This window comes from Notamacropus eugenii, chromosome 7 (assembly GCF_028372415.1).
Source record: "Notamacropus eugenii isolate mMacEug1 chromosome 7, mMacEug1.pri_v2, whole genome shotgun sequence".
Classification (NCBI taxonomy): domain Eukaryota; kingdom Metazoa; phylum Chordata; class Mammalia; order Diprotodontia; family Macropodidae; genus Notamacropus; species Notamacropus eugenii.
In genome coordinates, this window is record NC_092878.1 from 167,317,107 (window position 1) to 167,330,275 (window position 13,169).

Consider the following 13,169-nt stretch of genomic DNA (forward strand, 5'->3'; position numbering starts at 1 on the left):
CTGGACGTGCCTTCTAGTTCTCTGGTCCCTTCTCACCCACTGTCCCAGTCTTGTAGGGTTACCTCCTGAGGCGATGAGGACAGTGAGTGGTTAGTCATGGGAACCCAGTGACCCACCCAGAGTCCTTCTTTTTCCATTCACTTATGGGTCTTACTTCGGTCATGTGAGAAAACTTTATTTGGTTGTGGGAATTCAGAGAAAACCTCATTGCATTATCTGAACCTAGCCCTTCCTGGCTGGGAAGCTGGGCCACCTTGGCCTGCTAGGGACCTGGGCAGTGAGGTGGCGATTCCAGCGAAATCCAGCCCCAGACACTGGCTGGGTGACCCTGGGCAGGTCACTTAACCCTGTCAGCCTTGATTTCCTCATTTGTAGAAATGGGCCGGAGAAGGAAACGGCAAACAACGCTGGTGTCTTTGCCGAGAAAGCCCCCGATGGGGCACAAAGAGTTAGCTGGGGCTGGAGGGACCCAGGACAAATGAGCTAGGGAGGGAGGCCCTGTTGACCAGAAACTCCCCTGACGATCCTTGCAGAGCTTTCTCTGCCCATCTCAGGGTGCCTGCGGGCCAGCCAGGCATGGTGGGAGCTTGCCCTCCAAGGGGCTGTGGCAGAGGGCCCTGCTCTGCTCTTGTTGCTGAACTTTAGGGAGGAGCCTTTGAAGAATTCAGCCGGGCTGTGTGGTGTTCCAGGAGGGCATGTTGTGTGTTTGTGCGTGTTTAAGTGTGGTTGTGACCAGCCCGCTCACGGGCAGCGTCAGGGAAGCTGCCTGACTGCCAGGCCTCCACGTCCTAGATGGAGGAGGCAGGGCAAGAACGGTGAGGCAAGAGGAGAGAGGGCATCCCAGGCAGGAGGGCCTGTGTGTAGCTGGTACAAAGGTGTGGAGGTTGGAGATGGCACCATGGGGAGGAGAGGTGGAAAGGGAGGGAGGGCAGGCCATTCATTAAATAGACACTTATTAAGCGCCGCCTGTGTGCCAGGCCCTGCCTGCGCCCTGTGTCCGGGGGCGCCCTCCTCTGGGCGGGGCCTCCTTCCTCTGGGCGGGGCCTCCTTCCTCTGGGCGGGGCCTGGGAGGAGTCTAGTCCACTCCTTCTCCCAGAGGCCTCTGCGGCATCCCCCGCGCCCGTCGCTACGGCAACGAGCAAGGACGCACCTCCCCCTTTCTCCGCTCCGCCGCCGGGGTTCCCAGGGCGCGCGGTGACGTCATGACGCCGGCACGTCGGCGGCGGCGCAGGCGCAGCGGCCGCCCGCCTCTTCTCCAGACTCCGGAGTAGGAAGCGGCTTCGGAGTCCCGGGTTTGGGTCGCTGCTTCCGCCGTCCGAACCGAGACCCCGAGGCGGAGGTCCCCAGCGGATGGCCGAGCAGGCGGGCGAGCGCAGGCGCTGACGGACGCGAAGGGCCGGACCGGCCCAGGGCGGAGTGAAGCGGCGCCGCCGGCCGCAGCCAGACGGCTCCCGCCCCTCCCCCTCCCCCAGCGCAGGTGGGTGCGCGCCCCTCCCCTGGCCGGCCCTCAGCGCGCGTGCGCCCTGCCCGGCCGGCTCAGGGCGCATGCGCGCTCCCCTGGCCGGCCCAGTGCGCGTGCGTGTGGCCCCCACGTGGAGCCCGGCCCCCCAGTCACCGTCCCCTCCCCGGGCCGGGAGAAAGTGGGTGGCCAAGCCCCTGGTGTCGAGCCGGACCCCGCCCTTAGGGCCCCGGCGTCCTGGGCGTGCCAGTGAGAGGAGGGGGGGAGGGAGGAGCCTTTATGCAGCGGGAGCTGTGTGCGGCGCCGTGGGGGACATTGCGGGAGGAAGTGCCCGGAGGGGGGAGATGCGGAGTGGGGCGAGAGGCCGTGGGAGCCTCGGGGCCGGGGGGTGGGGGTGGGGGGGTAGTGTCTGACGTGCCTGCGCTCCCCAGCCCCCTGGCTCGGGCTTGTGTACGAGGCGGTGCCAGGCTGGGCACGGAGGGTGGTGCCAAGCTGGCCACGGAGGGGGGCGCTTGGGGCCAGGGTCTTCACGATGAAAACCGCCCCCGTTTTACGGGTTTTGCCCACAGCGCCAGCTCGTGGCCGCGCCCGGGGAGGTGCTCGTGGGGGTCTGCGAGGCAGGCAGAGGTCGGGGGGCCGGTCTAGGGTCCAGCCGCTCCGAAGCGTCTGGGGCAGCGTTCCAGCCCAGGTGCTCCTGACCCCAGACCTCTGGCCTTGGACCCCCTCCCCCCAGGAGAGCGAGGAACCAGCTTCAGGGGCTGTCTAGGGGCGCCCCCTGGTCAGCAGCACCCCAGCACCCCAGGAAGCCTGTGCACCGCGGCTGGTGGCTGTCTGGGGGTGCCCCCCTGGTCAGCAGCACCCCAGCACCCCAGGAAGCCTGTGCACCCCGGCTGGTGGCTGTCTGCGGGCGCCCCCCTGGTCAGCAGCACCCCAGCACCCCAGGAAGCCTGTGCACCCCGTCTGGTGGCTGTCTGCGGGTGCCCCCCTGGTCAGCAGCACCCCAGGAAGCCTGTGCACCCCGTCTGGTGGCTGTCTGGGGGCGCCCCCCTGGTCAGCAGCACCCCAGGAAGCCTGTGCACCCCGTCTGGTGGCTGTCTGGGGGCGCCCCCCTGGTCAGCAGCACCCCAGGAAGCCTGTGCACCCCGTCTGGTGGCTGTCTGGGGGCGCCCCCCTGGTCAGCAGCACCCCAGGAAGCCTGTGCACTCCGGCTGGTGCCTGTCTGCGGGGCCAGCAGTGATCTGGGCCCCTGAGGAGGAAGGGCCTCCGGCCCAGCCCTGGGTGCTGGTAACAGGAGCCACTGAGTCAGGGCTTTCCTGTGTCTGAGGCGCCTGTGTTGGCGTCCCTGTTAGCTAGCACAGTGCTGGGCGTAGAGACCTGGGCTCCTGGCCTTCTTGTCCCTCCCTCTCTCATCTCCTCCCCTTCTCTCTCTGCCATGTTGAATGTTTCTGATTTCAGCCACATTTTGCAGTTCCTTGAAATGGTTTGGATTTGTTCGGCTCTTATTATGCGCGTACACGTTGGGCTACTATGTTTTTATCTAAGTTGTCCATAAAGTTATGGAATAAGACAGAGCCAGCTAGTCTCAGAGCCGCCCCCTTCGCTTGGCAGATGTAAAACATAATGTGAACGGTCTGTCGTTGGCCTGAAATTCTCTTTAGTTGTGTCCTGTCTGCTTGAGAATCTTCTCGGCTCCTTTTATGTCATGATTCCTTTTGTTTTTACAGCATTATGGATCCAAGCTTATTAAAAGAACGGGAGCTTTTCAAAAAACGAGCCCTCTCCAACCCCTCGGTAGAGAAGCGTCCGGCACTTTCTGAGTCGTCTTCATCATCCAAGAAGAAGAAGGCCAAGGTCGAGCAGGGGGGATCCTCGGGCTCCAAACAAAATTCAGGTTAGTAAAAGCGACTGCTTTGGGGCCTGCCAGAGTGTGTGGGGACCAGCCATTTCCAGGTGTGCCCTTAGGCCAGGCTCTGTGACTTCTCAGAACAAAGCAGAGATGGCGCCCTGGATGCTGCCAGTGCCCTTCAGACTCAGGCCGTGGGTTTAGGGGCATGGATGGCTTTTGTCGAAGGGGGTCTTGGTCCAGGTTGTTACCACACCCTCTGGGACTCCCCATGGGCTTCCTGTTGGCCGTGTTGGCTTCCTATGTAAGAGCCTTGGAGGACTGGTGTTTGTCCTGAGAGCCGGGGCGGGGGAGGGAGGCCAAGCTTGGTCATTACCCTCGGAACCTCTGTGTTGTTGGGCTTGGCTGTGTGTGGTTTTCTGGTTCCTGGGCCGCTCCCTCTGCATCAGTTCATAGAAATGTTTCAAAACTTCCTGCAGTGACTTCAGCACTGTCATTTCTTAACGTGAGGTGCCGCACCATCCCACTCACGACCCCATTTTGAGCAGCTGCTTCCCTGTCTGTGCGGGTCTTCTTGGCCCCCCCCAAGCATGCTGCTGTGAATGGGGGCGTCCATGGGCCTCCTGGGGGCAGACCCTCATTCTCAGGTTGCAGACTTGCACATGGGAGCATCTTCTTACCTTTTAGGATCCTCTGAAGACTGGCTGACTTGTGATTTCCTGAGCTAATTGAAGCAGCACTGATTAATTTTTGAAAAAGCAGATCATCGTTTCTCCTTTAACTTGGAGAACCCTGGCCCACGCTGACGGGCAGGGCAAGGAAGAGGGTTCTTTGGGTCTGGGGAGTCGGTGGGTCAGTTACTTTGTCGGTAAGCTGAGAGAACAGTTTACAAGTGTCTGGCCGAGCACCCCATTTAAAAGTGGTTTTTATTAGACTTAGCGGCGTGTAAGGAACAGCAGTAAGGGAGGCCAGTCTGCGAACCCATGACCTGCCGTCCCCTGGGGGCTCATCCGCCCCTTCCGTGCTGCCCTTGGCTGTGCTTTTCTGCCCTTTGGTTTCTCACCTTTCATTGTTCCTTGTCCGTTTCTCCGCCATCTTTGGGCATGGTGGAAGCTTGTCTTGTTGTTTCACTGAGGCCTTGCCGCACCTGCTCCAACATTTATTATGTCAGAGGTCAAAGTGGTGTCTGTCAAGTAAGGGGCGAAGATGCTGGTTTCGTTGAGAAAGAACCAATGTTCCGGGTTCTAAACTTATTTTTTGTGTTTGTTAAATTTTTTTCTCTGTGTTATTCTATGTTGGCATCAAAAGTACATCAGGAATTAAGTTTTCTATTTGCCTTTCTTCCTCAAAAGGAACACCAAGAGAAAAGGATATCTCTAATCAGTCAGTAAGCATTGATTAAGTACCTACTGTGTTCTGGGCCCTGGGCTTTTAGAGAAAAAGTCACTCAATCCCTGTTCTCAAGGAATTCACATTATATAGCAGGAGTGGGGGGAGGGGAACATGTGCACGGACACATAGCTAGAAAATAAAGAGGAGGTCATCTGGTGGGCTTGGGGAATCTAGAAAGACCTCGGTGGGATGGAGCTTCTAAGTGGAGCTTTGAAGGCTGTCAGAGATGCTGAGACCATCCTGAGCATGGGACGCAGCCTGTACAAAAGGTGTGGAGACATGTGAGGAGCAGGCAGAAGGGGGTTTGACTTGGTATGTTGTGGGGAGTTGTGGATAATAAATCTGAAAGAGGAGGGTGGAACCAGCATTTCAGATGCTGGGCAGCCACTAGGGGCCCCGATTGATTCTTTCCGGAGATCCTAAGTTTAGCGGCTAACGGTGATTGGAGAGGGAAGAGCCTGGAAACAGAGGTGTCAATGGAGAGGCGCCTGGAGGGGTCCTGGGGAGCTGGAACAAGGACCTGAACTTGGGCATTGCCTTGAGAGTGGAAAGAGAGAGAGGGTTTGAGGGACTTGACAAGCTCTCCTCTGGGGGGAACTGTAAGAGTGCAGCATCCCGTTGTTCTGGAAACCACCCCCCTCCCCCAGAGATCTCTGTTCCCTTGGTCCTCCCTGCTCTGGGCATCTAGCTCCTGACTCCTGCCCTCCCTTGTCCCCGCTTCCCTGGCCCAGCTCAAATCCTACCTGGTGCAAGAAGCCGTTCCCCATCCTGCTCAGCGCAGTGCCGCCCTTCAGTGATTGGCTACAGGGATCCTGCATTTCCCTTGTTTGCGTGTGGTTGTCTGCTGGTGCCTCCCCCATGAGCCCTCTGGGCACTTCTGGAGTTTGGCACACAGAGCTGCCTGATATGACTGCTTGATTTGCAAGCGATTCTTGATTTATCCCATCTTGTTGTTATAAAGCAAGACTGCTTAATCTCATTTCTTTACAGACTCCTTCGGCCCCAGCCTAGTGAACCCTCTGGAGCCCTCTTCAGTTGGGTTTTTAAATGCATAAAGTAGAACACACGGTACTACAGAGGAGGCCAGTTATCGTGAAGTGGAGTTAGTGCAGTATTTTAAAAGGAAGTTCACGGACCTCAGCTTTCATTACATTGACTATTCAAGGGAAAATTTGTGATCACGGCTGACGTTGACGTAGCGTTTTTAAATTGGCCAAAGTCCCATTTTCATATTTGAGCCTCTCAGCAGTCCTGTGACATGACTGGTGTAAGCATTAATATCCCCGTTTACAGATGAGGAAAAGGGTTAAGGGACTTGCCCAAGGTCACATAGCTAGTGAGAGTTAGGGTAGGATTTGACCTCTGTTCTGACTGCCTTGATGTCCAGGCATTCATCCTCTACACAAGCTGCCTCTCCATAATGAAAGAACAGCCTTTAGGGTTAGGAAGCTGCCTGACTTGGCGTATAATTCTGACCTTGTCGTGCAGCTTTCTGTGTGATAGCTCTGAACGACGTCCTTGCTGATGTCTCAGCCTGCTGGGATTTCTGGGGTCTGTAACAGACAGTGGGCTCACCCAGCTGAGCAGCAGGTGCTGTTATGCCCTAGTTATCCTTCTGTGACTCAAGGGCTGCCCTAGCTGGCTTTGAAAGAACGCTGAACTTGGAGACAAGCGCCTTGGCTTTGCCATGCCCTTAGCTGGGCGGCTGTCCCTGGGCCAGTCCCCTGATCTGCCCACATCTCCCTCTCCTCTCCTGTACTCCTGTAAGGGGAGTACAGAGTGTGGAATCCTTTCCTCCCAGGGCCCATGACAGGAAAGTGCTGTGGATACCATAAGGTCCTCTAGAAATGGGCACTGTCAAATGCTTGCTATGTGCTCGGCACTGTGCCAAACACTGGGGAAGCAAAAAAAGGCAAAAGACAACCCCTGTCCTCCAGGGCCTTCCAGTGTAACAGCAAACAGACCTGTACAAAGCAAGCCATCCCAGGAAGCATAGGAGATCATCACTAGAGTTAGAAGTAGAATTGTTGGGTCTGAAAAGGCCATGTGGGCCATGGGAAAGCCTGCGCTCAGAATCTGCAGGCTGCTTCTAGGCTGGTTTTGCCCGAATCTCCTTCTCTTCCTCTTCTTTCCTCCTCTTAAATGAGGGCATTAATTTGTCTTCTCATGAGGTTACCTGTGTCAGCAGTCTCCCTCTCCCGGGTCTTCTCATCCCTTCCCAAGACTGTACACGGTGCTCTCTGGCTCCCATTCCATCGTGGGATTGAGAGCTGGAAGAGGCTGCCAAGGCTTCGTTTTACAGATGTCCCCATGGCAGAGTCAGTGAGAAGCCAGGTTCTTCATCTTCAGCCCCAGGGCTCTGTGTGCTGGGCTTAGCCAACCCCATGGTCATTCTCCGTTGGTCATTCATACAAACTTGGGAAATATGATGGGTTTTGTGATGTTTGGCTATTGTGGAATGCAGGCTGCTGTGCTGGTGAGCACTCAGAAGCCTCGAATGGTCATCTGCATCCTTGGTACTTGAATTCCATGGGACTTAGAAGCCCTAGTTCAGGTACCATTGGTGACATGAAGCCCTTCCTGGTCCCCCCAGAGTTAGGGCTGTCTGCTCCTGCTTTGTCCTCCCCTCAGATCTGCTTTGTCTACACCCACCTGTGGGTATGTGGATACTCGCTGGACATCATCAGCCCTTTTGGGGCAGGGAACGTTTCTACTCTGCACCCCTGTACCTAGCATAGGGCCCTGGGTAGGTGCCTAAAAATCTGTCAGATGGAGACAACGATTTCATCAGTAAGCATTTATTAAGCTCCTTCTGTATGCTGGCACTGTACCCTTCACTAGGGATATGACTGCAGAGAGTGCAGGAGTCTTCAAGATCTTTGGAGTTGGTCTGTGAGGACACCTGGAAGGGGGTGCCCAGCTGTGTGTGCGTGTGCACACGTGCATATCTACTTACAAGATGCCAGTTGGAGCCCAGGGTGGGGTATGACAACCCATTTGACTCCGAGGCTGAACCAAAACACCATTATGGAAATATTCTTTCTGATTCATTTGAGAAACTCTTTAGGTATTTCGGAGTCAGAAAAGATTTGAAATCATGAGTTTTCAGTTCCTACTTTAAAATGGTGGCCATTTCCAAGATTATTTTCAGAGAAATAGCAAGTGTTAATCCTGAAGATAGCCGTGGGAAGTCTTCTCAACCAGTCAATCAGTAAACATTTTTAAAACGCCTATTAAGGCTCTATGTAAGTCCCTCTTTGTGGAACTTGAGGCAGGTGTGACTGCTTCTACTTGGCAGGGCCTGTCTATTAGGCCCTGGGGCTGGGCACTGGGTGGGGGGGCAGGGGAGGACCTGGGCAGAGGTCGGCCTGCTTGGACATGCAGAGGCTTTTGACAGTCATCGTCCTTTGGTTCAGGCTCGCTCCAGTGGTCCTGAGGGGAGGGGTCCGCTCCTCCTGGGACTGCCAGACCCAAGAGATGGGCGGCCACAGGAAAGATCCAGCCTCACCTTAGAGTGAAGCCCTGGCGTTTATAGAACGTTTCCAGGCTGGCTGAGGACTTTACCAAGAGGATCTCATTTGATCCTTTGAGCCGTCTCTCTTAGGAGGGAGGGCTGTTATGAGCCTTGGTTTACCAGTAACAAGGCAGATGAAATTCACCCAGCCGGTATGTGTCTGGTGCTGATCTGAGCTCTGCATCTTCCTGACTGACCCCTGGGCTGCTTTTGCTTGATGTGGTTTTGGAATATCAGAACTTTAGAACACAACAGAGACACCTTGGTTGGGCTTGCTTTTACTCACTCCTCTTTTATGGATTTGAAGGGGGTAGTTGGAATTCTTTTTTTTAATTGCATCAAAAACCAGCTGAATCTGTAATCCTTTCCCCTTGTTTGTAGAAGGGTGTTACCTCAGTTCCATTTTTCCAGGGTGGAAGTAGAATGAATGCGTCCCAACTCGTGCCAGTGATTGTTTTGGGCGACTCTTTCCTTAGAAGCTTGTCGGCAGGTTGCCCCCTGATTAAGCCATTTGCTGCCTGTTTGGGTGGTCTGAAGACTTCAGGCCTGAGGCAGGGAGCCCAAAGCACCCCTGGGACGCTTTTTATGAGCCTACGCCCTGCTCTGTTTAGCATTATTCTGTCATAGAGTTCTTAGTACCAGCCACCATCAGTTGAGTTGTGTCTCTGAATACTTCACCCTGATGGCCAGAAGTCCTTGTGCTCCCAGGCCTCTGTGTTGTCGTTTGGACTGTGCTCTGTATATGCATGTATAACCACTCTTTGCCTCAGGGATGTCACTGCTAGGCCCATGCCCCAGAGAGATCAGAGACAGGGGAACTGGAGTTTTATGCCCAAAAATATTTCTAGCAGCAGTTTTTGTTGTAGCAGAGGACTGGAAACCAAGAAGGCATCCCTCAGTCTGGGGGTGGCTGAGCAAATGAGGGTCTATAAGTATATAATGGAATATAATTGTGCTGTAAGAATGATGAAAGGGAAAGATTCAGAGAAAGCGGGGAAGACTTGCATGAACTGATGCCAAGGGACGTGAGCAGAACCAGGGCGATATATTCTGTGACTACAGGAATGGTAATGAAAGTCATCTTTGAAAGACTTACAGCTGCCGATCATCACAGTCCCAGAGGACAGACGCCAAACCTTCTTCTCCTCCAGAGAGAGAATGCAGAACAAGGTAGATGTTTTCAGGCACGGTCAGCCTGTGAGTCTTAGCTAAGGTCTTAGCATGTGGGTTCCAAGGGAGGGCTTTTAGTTTCTTAAGAGGGAGAATCATAGGGGGAAAGAAAGGGATATAATGTTAGTGGTACCTCAAAAGTGTTAACAAAACGTTTAGAGAAGACTCAGAAGGAAACAGAAAAGTTTAGAGATGGAGACACACTGGACAGCTTTGCAGTCACTGTGGTAAATGAACAGGCAACACCCTCCCCCAAGCTGTCGATGACCATTCAGGGTTGCAGACACAGTCCTCTCTTTCTGCTCTTTGGTGCACGTGCAAATCTTCATGTTTTTCAGGTTCATAGTGACAGAAATGGACTGGACATGGGCATTGGGGTTTTCTCTCTGTTTTACCTTTGTTTGGCTGTTGTTGCTTGAGAAGACTCCTGGAAAACTGGCCAAACATTCATATAGAAATTCAGTTTACACTGTCTTCTTTTCCCACATCCACAATAAGCTCCAAGTGACTAGGTTACCTCATAAAAGCAAAGATCCGTGGAGAAGGAAAGGACATGTTTCATACCCATGGCCAACCGAGGGAGAGAATTGACACACACATGGAAACTCAAGGACTCTGCTCAGCTAGATAGCTGGTCAGAGCACATGATCATGGAAGAATGCCCCCTAATCCAACAGTGAGGTAAATATACAGGAAAACGTCTGAAGTTTCATTCCAAACCTGGGACACAAATGGAAGCAGTTCTCATTGAAAGGCATGTGGGAAGACTGGCATTTGAGTGCTTGATCAGGGAAGCTGAGGATTGGCCTGAGTGTTTGCTCCATCAGTTTGGAATTAAGTGAGCAAAGTAGCTGAGCTTGTCAGGCTTCTGACCAGGACAGCCAACTGTGGGGGATATACCTCAAAGACAGAACTATCCCTGGCTCTGATATTGCCACAAAGAATCGGAAACAAAACGGGGGCCCATTAGCTGGGAAGTGTTGGCTTAGGTTGCAGTGTGTTGGTATAATAGAACATTACTTTGTTATAAGAGGTGAATTTGAGAAATGCCGGACGACTAGTTGGAAGAAGATGCAATGTGGTTATAGTAATGTAAATGAAAAGAAATGGTAGGAAGGAGGAAGTTAAGCACCTCCTGTGTGCCAGGGCCTGTGCTACTAAGCTCTCGGGATACACCAGAAGCAGGCTAGGCATTCCTTCATTTCAAGGAGCTCACATTCTCATGGTAGGAGACAGCATTGTAATGGGAACTGGGAAAGCACTGGAGAAAACTTTGCACATGGCCAGAGAAGTCTGGGAACCAAGCAAAGAGAAGGTCAAAGCTGGCCCATCAAAGCCTTGTGCTGTCTTGGATGGAGAAGCTTCCCCTTAGAGCGCTGGCGTGAGATGCTGTGACTCACCCAGGTCATACAGGGCCCTCCCTCATGGGTCCCAGGGGGCTGGCTCCCAGTTTGTGGACTGTCCTCTGTACTTTGTCTAGCTGCCTCTTAAGAAGCAGTAAAAACCCAGCTTGCCAAGTGGCAAGTAGACTCGCCTCCAAGATGAGGCAGTGGCATGCAATGCTCTGAAGGCTCTTTCCACTTTAATCTCTGGTTAAGCTCTGGTGAAAGCTTCAGCTGCCCCCAACAAGGGCAGGGTTGGAGACTGAGGCAGGACAGTGGTCCAGTGAGGCCTGAGGGCAGGCAGGGTATGCCTCTGGCCACGGCTCCTGTGTGCTAGACCTAGCTGGCTGTATCACAGTGGGATGAAGCGAAATGGCTCCTTGTGTCCCTCCTGGAAAGTAAGAGCAAAATTGTGCAAAGCAAAGGGCAGGAAGACCTCTGGACCCAGCAACTGGTTTCTTCAAGATCCCAGGCTTACTGTAAGTTTTCATTAAAATCCAGCACTAACTTTCAGACTCCACAAAGTCTGCTCATGTTTGGTCTTTGACCTCTGCGCTGAGCTAACAATGCCCCCTTAAGTAAGCAGGTGAGCTGGCCTTGCTAATGTGACTGGATGCTGGAGGCTGGGAGAACCGTCTCGTTTCTAGCTTACACCTTAAATGAATTTGCAGTGGTATGTGTCTTCAGGTGTCGAGGAGGATTCAGGCTAAGGCTGGCAGCAGTCTGGCATCCCATTCAAGGGAGTAGAGTAGGGGAGGTTCCTAAAGATTTTAGCCCGATGATGTGATTTCCCCCAACCCCCAAAACAAAGATAAAGGTGTTAGTGCAGGTTGAGCGGGATGCAAGCTGTGGTTCTCACTGGGAGCGAAAGTGTTTCACATTGCTGCCTTTAGCCAGCTCGGATGTACGGCTTCTCAGAATAGCTCTCTGTTACTAAAGTGTTCTATAAACATTGACTTATTAAGCTTCACCGCACTCCTCTGAGGGTTACATTGTTTAATAGCATTGCTTCTTATCCTTTAAAAGAAATAGAAGGGTAGGAAAAACCACCCTGGGAAAGCCCGATCAGATGGGCAGCACAGAGAGCTTAGACTGTCATCCTGGGAGGGGCGTGGCTTTGTGCAAGACTTTGACATCTGGAACTGAGATTTGTTTTTCTTTTCTCTACCATGGTGGTATTTGTTAGTGTGGAATTGTCACCCAGTCCTGTACACCAAAGGTGTCAGACTACAGGCGGCTGCCAGCCAGATTGAAATGTAATTGGGAAGTGCTTAACACGGTAAATGAAAATATAATACAACATAGATAATACTAATTTGTGATTTTCTCAGTCAAGTTGAGGTCTCCGCACAGTTTGACACCACTGCTATCCACATTCTCCATTTTTCTAGACCTCAAGCTTTACTCTCCAAGAATTCAAGGGTCCTCACACGTCCTGTTTTGTTGTGTGAGAGCTAGGTGTGTGAACTGTAGGTTCTCTGAGTGTTGAAGAAGAACTGAGCCTGAATAGGAAAGCTATTTTAATGATCAAATCAGAAGACACAAAGATGTTGCCACCAAATGGAAAGGTAGCTTGGAGGCTGGGAGGCTGGTGTTTGTCTCCAGAGCCCCTGTCCATCTCCAGACAATCTTTGCCTAATCTTTCTGTTCTGGACTGGCCTCTGGCCAGGGCCCTGGTCATTTAGGTCGCGATAGGAACCAGGTGAAACCTTTGGAGATCAGTCAGCAGCTGACAGAAGGAGATCTGCTCAGCCTTCACAGGAAAAGGCTTTGCCACAAGGAAAGGCACTGAGCAGCCCTCAAGCATTCAGCTTGAGCTGCCCACACCCTCCTGGAGGCCCCCCCCCCCCCCCCATAGCTGCTTTGAGCCAGCCAGCCAGGTCTCGAAGATGATTTTGGCAGCCTTTGTGGATAAAATGGGGGCCCTGGAGTCAGGAGGACTCTGCACTTTCTAGCAGTGTGACCCTGGGTGAGTCACTTCAGTTTCCTCATCTGTAAAATGAGCTGGAGAAGGAAATGACAAACTGCTGTAGTATCTCTGCCAAGAAAATCCCAAGTGGGGTCACGAAGAGTCAGACATGACACACCTAGCCCAGCTTTAATGGCTTTTCATGGGCTACCAGCCTTCCCTTTTGGAGGGGATGGAGAGGGAAGGGAACAGGGTTGTTCTCCTTAGGAAGGTGGGCTTTCCATTTCTCTCCAGTGGATTTCTGTCTTAAAGAAATATCATTTGAAGAATGCTGCTAGCCTTACTCTGCTAGGAAGTAAGTCATGACCTGAATTCACAGGTTCTCAGACTTGGCCAGCTCAGGGCACAAAAGAACCATGGAGGTTATTCAGTTGTGAAACCTTCCAGGGTAAGACCCTATGCCTGGTGGGAGGTCAGGGGGAATGTCTTGATTTTTTTGG

The 13,169-nt window shown here is 53.1% G+C and overlaps 1 protein-coding gene across 4 annotated transcripts in view; it reads left to right on the forward strand.

Annotated features, from left to right (window-relative positions):
• The first annotated feature begins 1,223 nt into the window (after positions 1–1,223).
• Positions 1,224–13,169, forward strand: part of GTF2E2 (general transcription factor IIE subunit 2) — a 77,762-nt gene continuing 65,816 nt past the window's right edge. For 2 of the 4 annotated variants that reach the window (XM_072625493.1, XM_072625497.1), the window contains exons 1-2: positions 1,224–1,477; positions 3,184–3,350. In XM_072625493.1, coding sequence (XP_072481594.1) covers positions 3,188–3,350 — 163 coding nt within the window. In that variant the 5' untranslated portion in view covers positions 1,224–1,477; positions 3,184–3,187. Of the gene's footprint in view, positions 1,478–1,549; positions 1,709–3,183; positions 3,351–13,169 lie in introns of those variants that run through there. The other 2 variants (XM_072625495.1, XM_072625494.1) reach the window with 2 other exon arrangements.